This window comes from Candoia aspera, chromosome 4 (genome assembly GCF_035149785.1).
Source record: "Candoia aspera isolate rCanAsp1 chromosome 4, rCanAsp1.hap2, whole genome shotgun sequence".
Classification (NCBI taxonomy): Eukaryota; Metazoa; Chordata; class Lepidosauria; order Squamata; family Boidae; genus Candoia; species Candoia aspera.
The window spans coordinates 14,838,174-14,858,642 of record NC_086156.1 but is presented as its reverse complement, the minus strand read 5'-3'; the positions used below and the strand labels follow the sequence as shown (position 1 = coordinate 14,858,642).

The following is a 20,469-nucleotide window of genomic DNA, read 5'->3' as shown; positions in this document are numbered from 1 at the left end:
CTTTAAGGAAACGCTGGTGCGCCCCCTCCTCAAGAAACCATCGCTGGACCCTACTATACTGGACAATTTTTGCCCGGTCTCCCACCTCCCCTTTTTGGGGAAGGTGGTTGAGAAAGTGGTGGCTTTGCGGCTCCAGAGGATTCTGGATGAAATCTAGACCCCTTTCAGTCAGGTTTCAGGCCTGGTTATGGGACAGAAATGGCATTGGTCGCAGTTATGGATGACCTCTGGCGGGAGCAAGATGGAGGCAGTGCATCCATTCTTGCTCTTCTTGACCTCTCAGCGGCTTTCGATACCATTGACCATGGTATCCTTCTGGACCGACTTAGGGAGTTGGGGGCGGGCGGTGTGGTTCTGCGCTGGTTCACCTCCTTCCTCCAGGGTCAGTCCCTGTCGGTGTTGATAGGGAGCAAGAGATCCGGCCCGTGGCCCCTCCTTTGTGGGGTGCCGCAGGGTTTGGTACTCTCTCAGCTCCTTTTTAACATCTACATGAAACCACTGGGCGAGATCATCCATCACTACGGGGTGAGATATCATCAATATGCAGATGATGCAGAGATTATACATCTCCACCCCAGGTGAAGTAAGTCATGCTGTGACCACCCTTTCCGAGTGCCTGGGGGCTGTGGGGGCCTGGATGGGGGACAACAGGTTGCGGCTGAACCCGGGGAAGATGGCGTGGCTGTGGATTAATGGCTCCTCGATTTCTGGGAAATTGTCATCTTTAGTTCTGGATGGGGTTGCACTGCCCCAGACAGACCCGGTGCATGTCTTGGGGGTCCTCCTGGACTCACAGCTCCTGCTCGAAGAGCAGGTGGCAGCCGTGGCTAGGAGGGCCTTTGTGCAACTTCGTGTTGTGCGCCAGTTACGCCCCTTCCTGGAGCGAGAGGCCCTTCGAACGGTCACTCATGCCCTGGTTATCTCCCATATAGACTACTGCAATGCATTCTACATGGGGCTACCCTTGAAGAGTATCCGGAAGCTACAGCTGGTGCAAAATGCAGCCGCGCGGGCGATCTTGGGTTTCCCAAGATCAGCACATGTCACCCCTTTGCTCCACGAGCTGCATTGGTTGCCAGTATGCTTCCAGGTCCAATTCAAGTTGTTGGTTATCACCTTTAAAGCCCCAGATGGCATGGGTCCAGGTTACCTAAGGGACCGTCTCCTCCCCATCACATCAACCCATCCCACCCAGTCGTGTAGAGAGGACATGCTACGGACCCCGTCTGCAAGAGAATTCCATCTGGTGGGGTCCAGGAGGCGGGCCTTCTCTGCAATAGCCCCTACCCTTTGGAATATCCTTCCCCCAGAAGTGAGATTAGCTCCCTCCCTCCTGGACTTTAGGAAACAGCTAAAGACCTGGTTCTGTAATTATGCCTGGGGCGGGAGAGAGAGTAGCCATTTCTGGGGGTGGTTAGTTTCTTAGAAGGACCCTGCTCTGTCTGCAAATCATAAAGAACTTCCAGCCATCGAGGTTTTTATTATACTTATTTTATTATGTATTATAGTGTTTTACAGTTTTATATTTTTATTTATGTTTTATTGTAAACCGCCCATAGTCTCTTTTGGGAGATGGGCGGTGATAAATTTGATTAATAAAATAAAATAAAATAAATAAAATAAACTTTTGCACAAGCATGAGCCCATGAATTCTCACAATGCAGCATCATAATGTATTGAGAGTTGCACATTTCTTATAAGAAACACGTTGTGTCAGAAACATTCAATTTGTAGCATATAAGCTTAGTCATGAATAAACTATACTGAAAAAAGATTGTACAATGCTTTGTTCATGAGCTTAGACATCTCTCTCTTTTGCTAAGAGGCTGAGAACCTCTTAGGTCTATATTCAACTCATAAGTATTAAATAGAATAAGGGCAGCATCTATACTAAAAGATTTAACATTCAGCGTACCGCAGTTCATTTATAAAACATTCCATCACTATAGTACAAGCCATGATTAAGAAACAACTATACAATAATGCACCCAAATGTGACTGTGGGAATTCTGTGTTCATAGAGGAAGAAAAGTGATTCCTCTATAAATGTATGTTTGTATATGCACAGAACCTTTCCTTCTTTCTAAACAATACACTGGCATCTGAACTTCTTGAAGCCTGGCATGCAGCCAACAACTGTATGATTGGCCATCACCACCATGCCACTATAAATTATGTGCATTCACTTCTATCAGTCTGCTTCCAGATAGTTATTTTAAAATGCTTAACTAATTTCCAACTCAGGGTTCTTAAAAAAAAAAAAAGTAAGAATCAAACTGTTATGCGAAGCATGAATTTATAACAGTGCTATCAATGCTCAGTAGCAGAGTGTCGGGAACTTCCAATATTCTTCCAATCATTATGAACCTGGACATGCAACTTGTCTTTTTCTTCCACATTCTCATACTACACAAACTGCTTGTGAATGCCAGGCTGTAGACGATGTATAAATTCTCTATCTGCAGCAACTGTTTCCATACGTCACTGCCTTAAGTACCACAAGATTTTCATTTATCTTTAATATCTTCTAATACTTAGGCTTATATCCACAAATCTGCAACAGAATTTGCTCTAAATGTTACACAAGCTCGTTGCTTTGGAAGCCATTAAAAAAAGATTTGCACGTAATTTTAGCTTGATCCTTTGGCCACTTTTACTCCACTGAATTGACCAACACGGTGTTGTGTTTGGTTGTGATAGTTTAGAAATATTTCATTTCTGAGCGACTGCCTCTATATGCAAAGTTTACAGTATGCCGAATGGGGCTATTAATAGTTGATTTGTCCTATACATGCAAATCTAAACAGTAGGATTGTGCAGCACTTTGAACTGAAGCTGGGAAGCTGCGAATTATAGTCCTGCCTTAGGCACAAAAGCCAGCTGAGTGACTCTGAGCCAATCACTGTCTCTCAACCATAAGACAAAGGTACCCCCAAAGCCACTTCCAAATGTATTGACGAGAAAACTGAAGGAACTTGTCCCCGTCACTAGGAATAAGGGTTGTCTCAATGGACAATAACAACAACATGTAGTTTAGACACATTGACTTCAGCAGAAGCATCACTTTATAGACAGAGAACTAATTAATCTTTGAATGGCAGGGAGTCATAAAGTGATTTACAGTACTGCTTTTACTGTATTCCAGACTTTTTATAGCAAACCACCATAAGGGAGGGGGAATCTGAAAATCTGTTTTAATCTGCATTAGCTGTGTGCCCTTTACAGAACTATTGAAGTCAAACTCTCAGAAAAACTGTTTTCTATCTCGCAAATGTTACAAATAAATAACCTTTTGAATTGGCTCACTTGTATGCTGCAGTTTTCCCTGTTCAGTCCTGAAAACCCCATATAGACTGTATGCCACTGAATTTATTAATGGGCTTTTAAGATTTTTCTTCAACTATCCCTATTCTCCATCTGTCTTAATATCTAACAAACTGACAAGGAGCTATAGAGTGAAACACTTCCCCTTATCTGTGGTATCCCTCTTCTAAGAGGCTACCCACATCAATCAGCTAAAAACAAAGGGAGGAGGTAAAGCAAAGCATGACTTGAGAACATAGAAATGTTAGGAGAGTGTTTTGTGGAGGGACAAATGATAGATTTAAAAAATGCTCCTTTATTCTGTGAACATCAGATTATGGTAAGTAGCAACACAGTAGCATGTCTTGGTTTAAAAGTTTAGGACTAGCAGCTGCCTACTTGAAGAAAGAACCATTCAGAGGAGCCAGTGAAATCACCTTCTATGAAATCAACCTTCATGTATAGCCAGTACCCTGGTTACTAATACTACTGTATTAACCAAAAGGAAGAAACTTACCTCTCTCAAAAGAATAAACTGTTAATGGGGGAGAATTTCTTACATTGGAAAGAAAGCAAATGGGTGGAGGTGCAAAGGGCTGCAAAACTGGAAGATGACTTTGAAGATGAACATTTTCTGGTCTGGTCAGTTTAACCCTTTCTGAACTGTCATGTTACCTTTTTCTTCTCAGTCTACCCACCCATTCTTTTTTTTTTTAACCCATATCCATCCTGCTTGTTTGCTGTTGCTGCTATTGTTTGCTTTGTATGCTGAAAAAGTGGTTTCTATGTGTGAGACAGAATGGTTGGTATATGCAGGAGGTGAATCAATATTATAAATGGGGTAACTTATTTTACAGACAATTGATGTTAAGTAGTAGCTATTTATTATTTTTTGTTTGAATGTCCTGGCTCTGGTCTTTTGGGATTGTGGTTTCTAGCAAGTATAAAGAAACATACACACCCACATACATAAATGCATACAAATGTGTCACATGAAAATATTTAGAGGAGTGAATGGAATCTTCAGAATTGGTTTCAGCCACACAAGATTAAGAAGCTGGAATGACATACAAATTTTGTCTAAGTGTACCTGTTTTTCTATCTACTTTTTTCTCCTAACTGGAATGATTTTAAACTGAGGAATCCATGAAGCCAACATCTCACTTAAGGTTCTCCATCTCCTTTTTGTTATTTTGCAGTTGACATTTTTCTGTTCTATTTTTGATGGCCCAATGGCCAAATCATGTAACAAGCTACTGAGCTATTTCCCTTTTATCTAGATAAACGTCCATTATTTCAACTGATCCAACTAAAGTGACAAGTATATGCTTATGTCATGGTAGCTTGAAAAAAACAGCATGATATTGGCCAGCAAGAGTATAAAATGTGATCAGGCACTTTGTAATATAACTAGTAGAAAGAAGGAACAAATATAAGATTACAGCAAGAAAGCTAAGAAGGAGCAATATTCCAAAGAAATAAATTATATCCTAAATGTAAAGCCTCTTTCAAGTTGAACTTAGCCCCCAATGACTATAAAGACAAATCCATGATATTTTCTTGATAACAATATAGAAGCAATTTGGAATTGGCTTTTAAACTTCCCAGTCTAACCTAAACCCTGATATTCCCAGAATGTCTCTCATCCAAGTACTAACCAGGCCCAAACCTGCTTAGCTTTCAAGCTCAAACAAGGGCAGCCTGGTGCTTTATCTGCTAAAACTTATTGTCCCATTATCAGTATTTAACAAAACCAGTAGAATGGTAAGAATGATAAGAAGAATTTCACTTCCAAAGGATCATGGAATATCCCAGATTAGCACAGTAATATTCAAACTGACACCTACCGATAAGGCAATATTGATTATTACCAAAAACCATGCATTTAGTATCCTTTTTTATTTCCTAATATCTAAGATAAAGATATCAACAATGCATACAGTACATTATCCTGTAATACTGGTCTGACTGTGACAACTGCAATACTTCAGAGAGTTGGGATAGTCCCAATAATTGATGAACAGAGCAAGGATAACACACAAAGCTTCTCTCTCATTCCTAACCTCCTATCCCACAAAGCTTTATTGTTACTGTGGCTATTTTTTTAATGGGGTTAAGAAAAATCTTGCAAAATACTCTTTTACTTCAATGCTAATGTCAATAAAGTGTCACTGAGATGTGTGTTTAACTCAATCAGAGTGTCTGCTCTATAAGGAGATTATAAGGCCCTTTCAGAGAAGAAGAATTTTTTTCCCCTTTCTACAATGTCACAACCTGATTTATATAGCCTTTATAGCAGCATGAGGAGCAAAACATAGAGTTCCATTGATGATAAGACAGCAGATTGCAAAGACTGTATGGGCTATTCACCATAAGAATCAAGCTGAGCTGGGTAACAAACCTTAAAACTCATATTCTATCACAGGATAATATATCCAAGATCCATAACTGAAGATATTTGACCAAAAAGTATTTTCAATTTGTTGTAAAAATATGCACTTTTGGAAAAGGTGCATTTTTCAATCACAGAAATAAACTACCCTTAGAAAAATTGGATATAGGATATACTGGGTCTTTTTATTGCCAAACTTCATGTTATCTTAAAGACATAAAATGCAGCTGTCCCTTTCTATTTCTCAATTACTCACAAGTAAGTGAGAAAATCCAGTACTTTAGCCAAGCCCTACTTTCTGATCATAGTATTTCAACAGCTATGGAAATGATCACTTGTATGCGGAATTCTGATATGAAGAAAGACCATTCAAAAGTACAGCTGCATTTGATGTTCCTTCCCAGTTCTTCACAGAAAGCTACTATAAGAAAATTAACAGCTTTTTTCAGAGCATCTTATGTCACTGTACCTACTTGAGCACTATGTTTAAATGACTAACCAGAATGAACTATTTTTATATCACAATGAAATCATTCTGTGGAAGAAAAACCCTCCTATTTATCAAAACATGGCTTTTAATCAACTTAAAGTGAAATTCTTGATGGTTATGTGGACTAGTCAAAACATAGCATCACATAAGTTTATAATCCAAGATTCTATCTATAAATGCATGTTTGGACCTTTCCCACCAGGATGATGTAAAATGTAAATGCAATTTTCTTCTCTACTAATGGTAATCTATTTCTCTTCTACTTCCCCTCAAGTCCTACTTAAGTTTCTGAGGAAGTGCCAGAGTTGGGTTTTATACCACAAAATTTTAAATCTTGGCACAGAATCTTACTTGTGTCATACCTCATTTAATTTTCAAAATACATTTAATCACAGAACCTAAATACCAGAGTTCTATCTCAATAAAGTAAGCATTGATATTTTAATTCAATTCACTGACAGAATATGGCATATGGCCATTACTGGTAGTATATTCATTTTACCTCATCACCTGGCTCTTTCCTTGTTTTTTTGCATGTAGTGCAATATAATACACTCATGTTCAGCAGCAAATCAAAAATCTGTGATATATTTCATATAACTAACTTTATTTAACAGTACCTTGACTGTAAATTTTATTCCTTTCATGAAGTTTGAGTGAAAAACTACACAAAGAATGGTGTCATGATTTCAGATGCTGCTAGTCTGTAAATTATAGTTTGTAACTAGGGAGAAATGCTGCATGAAATCCATTTCTAATATCAGACCAAGGTAAAGCACAAGAAACTTTTTATGAGGCCATGACAGAAATAATTTATACTCTTGTAATTGAGCTTCATATTAGGACAGAACATAACTTTTTTTATAAATTAGAACTAGGCTCGGTCATTCTCATCTTGACCAGCTGAGTTACATTTAGAAAAGGTTTCCTTAAGGATTAGAGTCAGTACAATTTTCCGCTGAAAGAATCATGCTTCTATTACAAATAGACACACTATTTTTATAATGTATAATCTGTCCAGAGTTGTTCTGGAATTGGACAGTCAATCAATCAATCAATCAATCAGGTAATAGCAGAAATCAACATATCTAAGGCAATGAATCAAAAACCTACACAGTACATTACCTTCCTCCTCGAGCACTGAAAGGAACTACATGGATCCCCAAAGGTCCACCATCATTGGAAACTTCAACGAGCTTTACCATATCACTGTGAGACAATGATGAATGAGGGAATGTGAACATGGACCAAAAAAGACCACAAACACACTTGCACAAAAACATAAACTCAAAACTAAACACAGATATTTGAAAACTAGTGAAGATAAAAGCAACACTGAGTCCTACATACCTCAATAATAATCTGACAGCATGAAAGGAAATCCATAATAAAAAATAGTAATTCTATTAAACAATCAAATGAAATGCATTTTGTGTAACCTTAAGCCACTATACAAATTGTATTATGTCCAACAATGAAAGAAGTATGTTGACACTGGCTTTTCTAGGAATTAAGTGTTAAACTATTGTGACTGAATTAAATTGTCCTATGCAAAAAAAAAAAGTTCCATTTCTTTTTGCTTTCCATTAATAACTTGAAAAATGACATACAGTAAATATGAACTGAAACAATATTTCATATTGCTAAACAGCCTAACTAGATATGTATAGTCTTGGCATAATTACTACTGTAATTATTTCCAAAATTTATAAATTAATAATTTATACTGAGATATGATGTTATAAATCTGCCAGTCCTTTAGCTCTTCAATTAAAATATAACACAGTAATTATTTCTTAATTAATATTAAAAAGTAAGCCTCTGTGAATCAGGATGAGTTGATCTGCTTCAAACCACGCACTGATTTTAAAATAACTTGATCCAATGTAATAGTCCAATCTGAACTGAACTGTCAAATTGGGATGTTGAAAACACAAATATGGTTGCATGAAAGACATTCAAATCAGCCTGAAACAAATCAATTTGAAGGTGCCCAATTAGATTCAACAATTTTAATAGAATCATCACATAAATTTGGAAACCAAATTCAATTCAGTGATTCTATATAATTACCTTTGAATTTAGTAGCCCTATTAAGAATCACATCAATGACTGAACTTGCAGACACAGAACATGCAAACTATAGCTCAAAACTATTTTTGCCCCAGTATGCTCAACATTCACTGTCAAAAGTTCTCACCCATCATCAACAACATAGCAATACCTCTAATAATTTGCCAGCTGCCTGTGAATTCTGACACTGCTGTAAACCACACTTAGCTCAGACTTCAGACTTATCAAACCCTAAGCAATCATAATTCATGAATGGATCTAGATTTGTAAAACAGAATATTCCATTCAACTATAATTTCATACTACTTATTATTTTGCAATTCCTTATGCAGCGTACATCAAAATACATATAATATAAATTCATTTGCTTTCATTTCCTGTATAGCTACTCATTTTAGCACATTATTTTCAAAGCCTTTTTGAAATAGCTTGTTTTCTTCAGATGTTTCTATTGCCCAATTCTGTAATAGGGATGATGAAATAATGATATTCTGTGTGCAGCCTGGGCTCTCCTTGGCTGAATTAGCTTCAATATTAGCTTCAATTTTTTGAAATTCAGAGAAATATGGATCCCATATTAATTGCTCAATACTTATACGCAATCATACATGATATGTATAACCATATATAACCTCACTGATGAAAGCTTGGTTATGGAAGGCATGATCAGGATGAAGCCAACTTCTTATAAGGGTTCCTTTTCACTTTATTGCAACAGGCAAATTGAGGGTTATTCAAATAATGATAATAGTTCTCTCTACATCATTCACATAGAAATTTTATTTATATATTTATATCTATAACTTTCTAATTGATATTTTTTCATTGAACTGTTCTAAGAATGTAAGACCAGCTTCTCTTTTAAAATCAGGAATGCAACTATGTTCTACATCACATCACTTGGAGTGTTCAGTGAGCTGAAGAGTGCTTTGAACTTGTTACATTTGAATGGCAGCTCTTACCCCCAATGCAGTATTTAATGGGAAACTAATTTTTAAACATGAGAAGTATTTCAAAACCAGCTTGTCAGATGTCATAGGGATGAAAGTATTACCTTTGCTACCTCTTAAATTCTACTACAGCATTTCAGCTTCCTTTTGCAAGGAACATTTAGGCATTTTCCTGGTCTTGTTGCAATTTGAATGTAGTTCATCACCTCTTTCCTCACCCTGTCCCACACTTTCTTCATGCTGTTTGCTTAGTTCTCCTGCCTGGCTATCTCTCCAAAGGAGTGCTTATCCAGATAAACTCATTCTAATCCTTTCCAGCCAGCGCACTTTACAATGTAGTTTTACAATTATATTGCAGTCACTGTAAATGGAAGCCACAAAAGAAGGAAGAGTCTAGAAAATGATCAAATCGATTTCTCATTATTTGTTCAATGATTTTCTCTTTCACTCTGCACTGCTTGAATTATCCAATTTCCACTTATTGTGTTAAAAATGAGCAAGTCCAATAATAATCATTTACATGTTATAATGGATTCTTAATAGATGTATTCTCAAGTACAGAACTGTAACTATCAACATTACACATAATGGTTAGGAAAAGATACCAATTTCACAGGTTGGCTTTATTTTTTGGTATAAGTGTGTCCCTCCATTCATTAATAAATAACAGATATCATTATAAATGTCCAAAATCTCCCCGAGCATTCTAGATTTTGATGAATGATTCTGCAATGACAATCCCTTTTATTCAGGATTTTATTCACTAAGATTAAAGATATACCTTCAGACACATAATGCAAAGACCTAGCTCTCTGGCAAGGCTCTAATGCTGGGAAAGGTAGAAGGAAAGAGAGGAAAAAGATGACCAACAGCAAGATGAATGGACTCAGTTACAACAGCAATGAGTATACCATTGGAAGACCTGAAAAACCAGATTAGGGACAGATCACCATGAAGAGAGTCTATCTATGTGGTCACTAAGAGCTGACACCGACTATGATGCACAACCAATCACATAATCAAGAAAGAGATATCTGAGATGTGTCAAGCAGTGTCAACCCAACATGTCGTGAAAATTAGTTCTCACATGGTCAAAAGTAAACAACTCCATTTTACAAAAACAAGGAACAGATGGAAACTGTATGTCTTGCCCAAAGGACATCTGCTTCTAGCCTTTTACCTAGAGTGGGTGGGGGAAACAGCCTGAAGAACACAGATTGTTATAAACAGAACCTGTGCTTGATACACAGCAGTTGCTGGACATATTATGTAATGACTTCATACTTATCTGAGCCTTCATGTCTTCGAAAATATATTCTTACAGTATTTTGCCTTGTTAGCCAAGAGAAACATGACACATGTGTTTTAAATGGAGTACGTATAAACATGTACCTTATTATTATTATTATTATTATTATTATTAATTTCACTGTGGCAAGAATTCATTTTGATTGTTATGGGCCATCAAGGTGGTGTTGATTCTAAGCAATCACACAGATTTTCTCCATGATGATCTGTCCTTGACCTGGTCCTTCAGCATTTCCAATGGAATCCATTGCCACTGTAACTGAGTTCATCCACCTTGCTAGTGGTTGTCCTATTGTTTTCTTTCCTTCCACCTTTCCCAGATTAAAAGCATTCTTTAGAGAGCCAGATCTTCACATAATCTGTCTGAAGTAGGATAATTTCAGCCTGATCATTAGTGCCTGGAGTAAGAACTCCAGGGATTTTTTTTAGTCTGTTCATTTGTTTTCTTGTGTGTCCATGGTAAACTTCTTCAGTGAGTCTTCTTGAACACCAAATTCAAAAGCATCAAGACTCTTTCTGAATTTAAGTCTTAATATTTTAAATATTAAATATTTTAAAAAGCAATAAACTTACTCTAAAGAATAGTTGATGTTCTCCAAACCTGTATCTGCATGACCCACTGGTTCCACTCTGCTTCCTTCTTCTTCTGCCCCATCTTCCTCCTAGTAATAGCAAAAGAGATAATCACATTTAAGCACAGGTGATGCATTATACACAACTCTAATGTGCTTAATTATTAAAATATTTTGCATCTTAAATGGCATACAGTATGTTAATATGGTGCTTGCCTGGGTAGCTTCAGCTATAAAATAAATCTATGAATTTTTTTTTATTTCACCCTCCCCATTATCTAACATAATTATTTATACTTAGCAGAAATGATTAATCTGGATCATAACATTTAGTTGGAAAGGCTTGTTCAAGTTCATTAAAGGAAGCCATCATAAGATGACTCTTAAAAGAGACAATGTCCCACTGCAATATTGTGACTCAGTGGTTTCAGTGTCACAGTAGAAACAAAACAGCATTAAAACAACTTACAATCCAAATTGCAAAAATAAAATTGAAGTAGGAGAGAAAAATAGTAAGAACAAGAGATACAGGTGATGTTAATGAATTACACATGGTATTATATGAGACTGCTCTTGAAGATAATCTAGGACTCCATTTAGTACAAAATACTGAGCTTTATAAACTTCTTGCACCAATTTAAGTCCCAGCTACTTTTCAAAGGCTGCCTTAAACAGACACCATTCAAACATCCAAACAGAATGCGGATAAAGTATGTGCCAGATCTGACATTTACAAGAGCAGGTGCAACTGGATAGGAAGCACCTGATCTGATGAACATCAAAAATCCTTCTTCATGAATTACAGTAAGTGCATATCTCAACACCTGAATGAGGATGGAGTTTCCTCTCCCAGTATTCACAACCACAACACTAATGACTATCAGAGAAAGATCTGTGAGACAGAGTATGTGCCCAGGTTTTCATGCAAGGAAGAACTCTAATAGCTGCATCAAAGGAAGCATAATGTCACGTATGTGATTTCAGAGAGGCAGAATTAGTTACAGCGCAATTCCAATTTCTGTGTTTATATAAGCTCACTTATTCTATTGAACAAAGAAGGCCTAAAAATGCACCATATTTTTAAAAACACGAATTTAAGCCATTTCCATGATAATTATCCAAAATAATTAATGTCTTTACCACCTGATGTGTGGCAACTGTGGGAGGCTAGTCTGAATAGGTAAACTTAGATTTTCCTGTACTCCGTTTCTATCACTTCCCTTTAAGGAAAATATCCTCCTTTAAGTTGGGCTTGACACCTGGTAACTTCCTGGATACATCCATGCAGGGGTTTTGGCAAAATCCACAAAAGTGAGTTGCTATGTCCTTCTTTCAGGATGTTTGTCAACTTCCTCGCCTAGCCTACAGCCCTGGGATTCCCTGAGAGGCCCATATCCAAGTATTAACCGGTCCTGACTCTGTCTAGTTTCCAGTCCCAGAAAAAGTAGGAAAGGAGGAGCCAACTGAGCAATTTCAGAGAAGAGTGAATATCTTTTAAATGCTTATTTGTATGAATACTTATATATGTCTACTGTCCTATAATCAGCAGTTTTAAACTAAGATTTGCTGAAGAATCAATCAGCAAAATGGTAAGTGTTGGGTGATGGGTTATGAGTTCAGTACAGAGAATCAATAATGTGAATTATTAATGAGATATTAAAGCAAGGCAGAGGCAGTTGGTAATGTCCAATTGATATATCCTCTGAGGACCTGCAAAAACTAGAAGCTGGATGTTCCAAGTTCATACTACAAACTGTATTGTAGTCCAAACCGCTGAATTGGCAGATTCTTGCGTGAACCAAAAATGGAATAGTCTGTGTTTTGAGATGCTGTAATATGCATGACTACTCATCTACCCTTTTTAAGTACCAGACAATAAATTTCAAAGGTTAACCAGTATCTTGCCCTTGCCTAGAACTGTATGAAAAATATAAGCACATACTCAAAATTAGCTGTTGGATTTATTTGTAAAGGTTTCAAAGGATGAAAAAAAAATGAGTCTCCAAGCAAAATTTAGCATTTTTAAATTATTTCAACTGTGCTTTTACACTATGTGAATGTATGTGCATATACTTAATTTAGTTTACTCTGTATAAATTTGTTACTTCCTCTGTACATCCTTATACAAATACATCACCATGTTAATTGACCAAAATAGGGAAAATTATAGTAACTTTTAAATGTTTAATTGCATTAAAATGTGATGCATGGTGCAAAACTGAAAAAAAATGAAGAAAAAGCATCAGTGGTATAGCTTCATTCCTTTTGGTTACAAAGACAGTGGATGGGAAGTAGAAAGGCTATTCTTTTTTTTAGAATTGAATAACTTTATTGATTAGTCAAATGACCATATCAGAAAGTTGGGCATCAGCCACTATAAGATATAAAATATAAAATATGATACCATAAAACAGCTAAAATACAGTAAAATTAGATAAAATATACTATGGTGAGATAAAATACAATAATATACAGAAGGGTAAAATAGAGATAAAATTGTAAGATAAAAATGCAAGACATAATAAAACGAGTAATAAAATACAGAAACAATGTGAGTTTAAATAAATTCATCACCTTTACATGCGACCCCTATGTGTTCTATAAATTGCATTCTCAGTCGGACAACCCTAACTATAAACTTAACAGTTCTATTGACCACATATGTATTTGTGCCCTGGAGGAAGTAACACAGTCTTTTGTTACAGTCCCAGTATGTGGTTCTGTCAATTAATGTCTGAAAGGCTGTTCATGAAGCACTCATTACCCATATTCTTTTTTATTTATTTATTTATTTATTTATCAATTTTTATCACCGCCCATCTCCCCCCAAAAGGGGGGACTCTGGGTGGTTTACAACAAAAACAAAGTTTAAAATTCAGTGTCATCAAATACAAAAAAAAATGAATAAAAACAAACAGTAAAAATACTGGAAAAATATTTTTTCCATCAGTAACACATCTAATGCATGACCCTGGATCATATCCTGATCTTCAGGGACAGCTTTCAAAACTGCTGATGGAAGGCTAAAAAGACTTTAAGTCATGGGGCTGTAAAAACCCTGTGAAGTTCTCCTGGAAGTCAAAGAGAAGGCTTGAGCTAGGAATATATTTTACTGAACAGTGATATCTGAAGCAGAAGAAGTTCAATCAACTATAAGGTCCCACTGTGTTCCATAAGATTCACTCTTCAATAAGTGAGCACTGAATTGCAACCATAGGATTTAATTATACATTATGAGCATTCCTGTCATTCCATCTCTGCTTTCTTCCCACTTCTGTATTTTAGTTGACCAGCTAAAACAATTTCATGGACCTGTCAAGAACAGGTAGAGGACCTCCTATGATGTTGCTCAAATAAGATTCCCAGCAGCTCCAACCAGCATGAAGAAAAATTGGGAGTTACATTCCGCAGGACCTGAGAGGTACCAGTTCATCACCATCAGTACAGAGCAATGCACAGTGTAAAGATGTCACATCATGTGTAGTGATCTACAAAAGTTTCAAAGAAACCAAAAAAAAAAATTGAAGCAGAAGGAGATTCTATAAATCTGCTCTTACAGTAGATCTACCAAGTACTCAATTAGTACTCAATTAGCCAGATACAGAATTAGCCAAGGCAGTTTTATGGTATATGAAGGTTTAATTATGCAAAAGGACTAAAATGTATCTCTGAAAGTATAAATTGATCTAGGCTGTGTCTGGGTATGTATGAAAGTAAGTATCCTTAGATTGGTAACAGTTCACACTTCAGCAAACACTGATAATGGAAGAACCATAGAGGAGTTTGGGGGAAATTGTGCCCCATTCTGAATTAATGCAATTCAGGGGAAACATATTCTTCTAGATTACATTAATAGACACGATACAGAAAAGTACAGAAAAAGTGATTGGGTCATTCAGAGGTTCCGGAATGAGTAAGATTGATGATTATTGAATATCTGCTTAGAAAAAACAACTTTTTGCTTCAAATACAAGGTTTAAGCATACATACACATGCCAAAGGAATAAATATTAATTTAGGATAAAGGATACAAGAGTGAAGAAAGATGCTGAATGTAGGAGAGACCGCTTCTTGGTAATGTTATGACTGACTTTTGGACATGAAAGAGGGAAGAATAAAAGAGAACAACTGCAGAAAGAGAAAGTGGGAATTATTAGATGATAGATCAGTCTCCCAACAGACTGAATGAAAAGCAGACATGGGGAAAGAGGGTATGGAAGCTGTTTACAGAGTGAAAAGAATTTTACTACAGAGAGCCACAGAAGTGTGAAGAGTTACATTAAAGACAAGTATAAAAAAGGTCACTTTGTGGAATGACATGAAAGAGGCTGTGGATAAGAAAAAGTACATGTAAAAGAATGCTGAAAAATCTGAATGAAAGATGCTTTCCATAAAGAAAAAGAGAGTTGTACCACAAGAAATGATTAAGAGCAGGGAAAATGGAAAGGGCAGTAAAGAGAACTAAACAAGGATTGAAAATAGAAAGCAATGAAATTTGGGATAAAACTGAGGTGAAGGAATGTTGGAAGCAGTAATTTAGAGATATGTATGGAAATGATATTGGTATGTTGGAGAGAAGAACTGAAATGAGTGCTATAAATGTTAGCATCAAAGAAAAGTATTAAGATATGGATATGGTTTCTTATGGAATGGCTAGGCAACCTGTTTATAAAGACTGTGCCTGATGATTATTTTGCAAGAGTGTATATAAAAACCTGGGGGCATTAGTTGTTAAGTGGGCCTAGAAGGGGCTTGACAATATTCTGATTGAAATTGTATAAGAGGTGACAATGAGCAAAATTTTGGAGATGTGGTGTAGCTTTCTGCCAAACAAAAAATGTACAGCCCAAATTTTTAAACTTGTTATTTCTGTTGTAGAAATTCACAAAATTAGAGACACGTGTTACAGAAAGTTAATTGCATATTTATTTAGAGAAGCGTATTATAAAGTGAACAGGTGTGAATTTGGAGATTTTTGCACAAATATAGAGTAGCTATAGCTGTAAGTGGCAAAAGCAGTATACCATGGAAATAAAGCATGCATTCAATAAACTGAATGCTTAACAAATGCTTCAACATTGAGCAGTGAATAAGACATGGGTGTTTCATGTTCCTTTGGTTGTTCAATATATTTATAGACACATATGTAAGGAAAGACCATGGTGACAGGTTTGTTGGTTGGAGATAGAAATGTGCATGTACATTTATGCATCAAGCATGTTTTTTTTTTTTAATGCAGGTAATACTGCATTGTTGTCTGAGTACCTCAATGATTTCCAGTAAATGTTAGATAAACTGTAGAATGCAATGAGGAGTATGGATCTGAAAATTAATGTATCCAAGACCAAGATGGTTTTGCTTGACAGGAAAAATGCACTGAACAATTACAAGTTATACATAAATGAGAAAAGCTAGAGCAAGTAGATGAATCTGTGCACCTTAATGGTACATTTGTTTAGAAAAGAAGGAGAAATGAATGTAGAAATTTTAAGATGTTAATTGTTGGTAGAAAAGTAGTAGGTAGTACTTAGTCTGTTGTGAAGAATGTTTGTTGAAAGAAGCAAAAATGGCTGTGTATATGAGTGTGCTTCTGTCCAACTTGTTATATGTAAATCACAATTGGGTCATTTTAAGAGAAACATGAAGTTGAATGCAGGGGGAATTGGGGTACTAAAGAACTATGCATGGTAAAACAAGAACAGGTAGGATCAAGAGTGAATGGGTCCTGAATATCTGTGGATTAAATACAAAAGCAACTGACCAGTACAAAAGAAGCATGCAAAAGAAGCATGAAATATAGAGACAATGAATGAGAATCAAATTGTAAAACAAATATACGAAGAAAGAGTGAATGGGTCAAGAGGAAGGGGGTGACTGAGAAAGTTGTGCTTGGATGGAGCTGATGACATTTTCAAAAAAAGAGGTGATATTTTTAAAGAACACAAAAGCAATGTAAAAAGTCACATATACAGTTGGTGGGAACAAGGATGGTTTGTAAGGATAGAAACACATGGCATGATATAGAGAATGATATTGGTGAACTAATTTTAGCTGTACTTTTATCTCAGGGAGTTGATTTCCTTGGCTTAATATGTTACTCCTTTTCTGGGCTCTGCATAATGTTGCTTACTTCAAAATGGAATAGCATGAAGGGTTTATGTGTATATATTTATGTCTAAAATAAGTTTAGACATTTTGAAATAAACCTATTTCCCAGAAAGCAATAATACATTTGTATGTTTGCACATGTGCATATGTCAAATCCCCCTTTTTTCTAATTTATTACTAGCTCTAGGGGAACAGTATATTGTTCCAATTTCATTTGGTAATCTTCTAAGTCTAAAAATTATGTCTCTCAATTATGATACTTAGAGTAAGATAAGCTTCTAAACTTCACTAGAGCACTGGTACCATGATACCATAATCAACAGATGCATCCCTTAAAAAAAAACTTTAATAGTGCCATAATCAGCAACTCTTTTCTTTCCCATATAACACAGATTTTCATTTACATGGAACCAAACAGATTAATTTGGACACCTGCACAGGGAAGTAACTTAGAATTCTCATTTGCTAAAAAAAGTAACTAGCTTTGAAAGTATCTGCATCAAGCAATTATTGCCTTGGGTTTCTTCTTAAATTAAAAAGCCCACCTGTTACAGAGGTAAATTAGAAAGTGCTGTATTTTATTTAGAGGCTGGAGAAAGTTTCAGAATGAACTATTTGGCAAATTTAAGCAAAAAAAATTGTATAACAGAACTTTTATAAAACATTTTATACCACTACACAACCTATATTACTAAGACAATCTATATTAGTAATGTTATACATTATTAGAAGCATCAAGTTTTATTTTTTTTAAATTATTATTTAAGATTGTAGTGTCAATGTATTTGGAATTAGAGCACCAGACTGGGAAAAACTGAAAAATATCCATGTTATTCCATATAAATAAAAACATATTTAATAATCAATTACTATAGATAAAGTATTGCTCCCTACTGATTAAAGTTCTTTAGAACTCCGTTTTCTAAATCTTTAAAGAGTATGTACCTCATGAGCTTCTTTTCTCTACATAATCACATTTGGACTATACCATATCGGTTTATCTGAATATACTTCAATGGATTTCCTGTAATCTTCACTGTAAGATCAGTTGCCAAAACTCCTCAGAGAAGCAATCTTCAAACATAAAGAAAAGATATACAATAACACAACAAACCAACCCTCTTTGTCCTGGAAAGAACTCGAACACAATTCCAGGAAAAGCTGTCCCTGGATGCAGCCTTTCTATTCCTGTGTCAGGATACTCTTCAGCCAGCTAAGCTTTCCAGTCCTTAAATATGAGGAGGGCTTTCTCCCCATGTAATGTACGTGAGCTATGCTCTTTTTCAAGCCTCATGTGTTTCCTGGTTTTCTCATGCCTGCCAATTTCTTCCTTATCTTCCAAGCTTAGGTAAACCATCTGTTCCTTTTATCCAGATATGAGATGGACATAATCCATAGTTTCTAGTACCGCTTTTATTACGATGTCATCAGTAATAGAGAGTACTGGAACACGTAACAGAAGGATGGAATATGAAAACTCAAGGCAAAGTCCTGACAACATGGTTTGGTGAATACATTGAACCCACCTTATTTGGAACAACTCAAAAAGCAATGGAATAAAAGAGGGTAAACTTTTTTCCGCCTCTATCATGGCTATTTTTGCATATCATACAAAACCCTGATTTAATGTGAAGTACACAAGGAGGAATAAATTGCATGGAGTTTCAGCTTCCCTTCAGGTCAGGGATGATGAAATGGTGGCCTTTGCATATGTCGCTAAAGTCCTATCAGCCCTGGGTAGCATGTCCGGTTGTGAGAGAGAACGGTTGCTGGGAGTTATCCCAACAATAATTAGCAGGGTCACACACTGAACCAACCTATCTTAGTTCTTAATTCTGAGGAGGATTTCCAAACTGATTCATTTTTAATGACAGCATTTTGCCAATAACAAACTTCAGTTAGCATTAATAACGATACCTTAAAAATACAGCTATAATATCTATTCTCTGAAATTTCCCACCCTCATTCCCTTTTGCTGGATTTTGAGAGATTGAAAAAGCGCAAACCACTGATATCGTCCATATACTAATCATTGATTTGTTATTCTTAATATTTCAAATAATTTGTTATTTAAATATCTTGTTATTTCAAATGTTAAATTCATGCCAATTTTATGTAATAATCAACAAAGCTCTTTTCAAAAATCTAGGCAATTTCAGTTTTCAGAGCAGTAGAATACAAAATATTAACAATACTATATGTCTTACTCTATTATACAACTTGTGCACATTTTTGTTTATGTGCAAGCATGGCTGCTGCTGCTCTTTGCAGCCTCAGAGTCTGTTTTCCATCTTACTTACATAACTATGTAACTTCAAGAGCAACCAGCTGAGCTTCATATGACACTCAACTCAGCCCAAATAAACGTTATCCTCAGCCTACTGCATTTCTTATGAAGAATCACATGCAAAAACTGGAAAAATAGACAAGGAATTCGTAATATGTAATTCAGTTATAATGCACAGTATGCCCGATATATGAGTAACCATTAAAATTACAATTAGGTGGCAGGTTTATAGACAATGCCTGTGTCTATATTTTGTGATGAACCCATACACCGGAGTATACACAATGATATCACAAGGTTTTCTCTTCTCTTTTATTTTTTATATAAGCAAACTGCAGAACAACTTAAATCCCTAAAACAAAATATACGGAACAGTTCAAACAAACAAACAAACAAACAAACCAAGGGAAATAGCTGGAAATACAAGATCTGTTATCAGATGTGAAGACTTGGGAATATTCCAAGTAACAAGAGGTAGCTGGTTTTTTGGCTTGGCATCAGACTTTGCAGAAGTACAATGAATGTTAATTATCTACAATATTTTTACCTAAGTGCTCTTGCATAGCAAATTCCTGTAATAAATTCCAAAATCAGCCTTTCAGAACCTGAAAAACAAATTTATCTTCAAGCCATCCATAGTCAACAATAATTCTGTCTACAAAAAAAAGTCTGAAGAAAATATAATTCTTCTCTCAAAAAGAGCTATCCCCAAAGAAGTTCTTTCCAGAAATGTAATTTTTCTCAAGTTATATAAATTAAGAATCTATATATGGTATTTTTTCATATTTTAAAAATAAAGCAAGGTACAGAGGAGGAGTCAGAACAGGCAAATATAATGTTAAATAAATATTTATCAGTAAATATACAAAACCTAGCTTTTTATTTATTACATTTCTAAAATGTTGCAATTAAGCAACTTATTATAAAATGTATAAACATAGAATATTCACTGTATAATAATATAGTTACAAAATTTAAAGAGAGTA

General features: G+C 35.8%; 1 protein-coding gene across 8 annotated transcripts in view; it reads right to left on the bottom strand.

The window, feature by feature from the left end:
* Positions 1-20,469, bottom strand: part of PARD3 (par-3 family cell polarity regulator) — a 581,236-nt gene that overhangs the window by 252,785 nt on the left and 307,982 nt on the right. For all 8 annotated transcript variants that reach the window (XM_063303447.1, XM_063303448.1, XM_063303444.1 and 5 more), the window contains 2 exons: positions 11,090-11,178; positions 7,311-7,394 (listed from right to left, as the gene is read on the bottom strand). In XM_063303447.1, the coding sequence (XP_063159517.1) occupies positions 7,311-7,394; positions 11,090-11,178 (173 nt within the window). The remainder of the gene's footprint in view (positions 1-7,310; positions 7,395-11,089; positions 11,179-20,469) is intronic.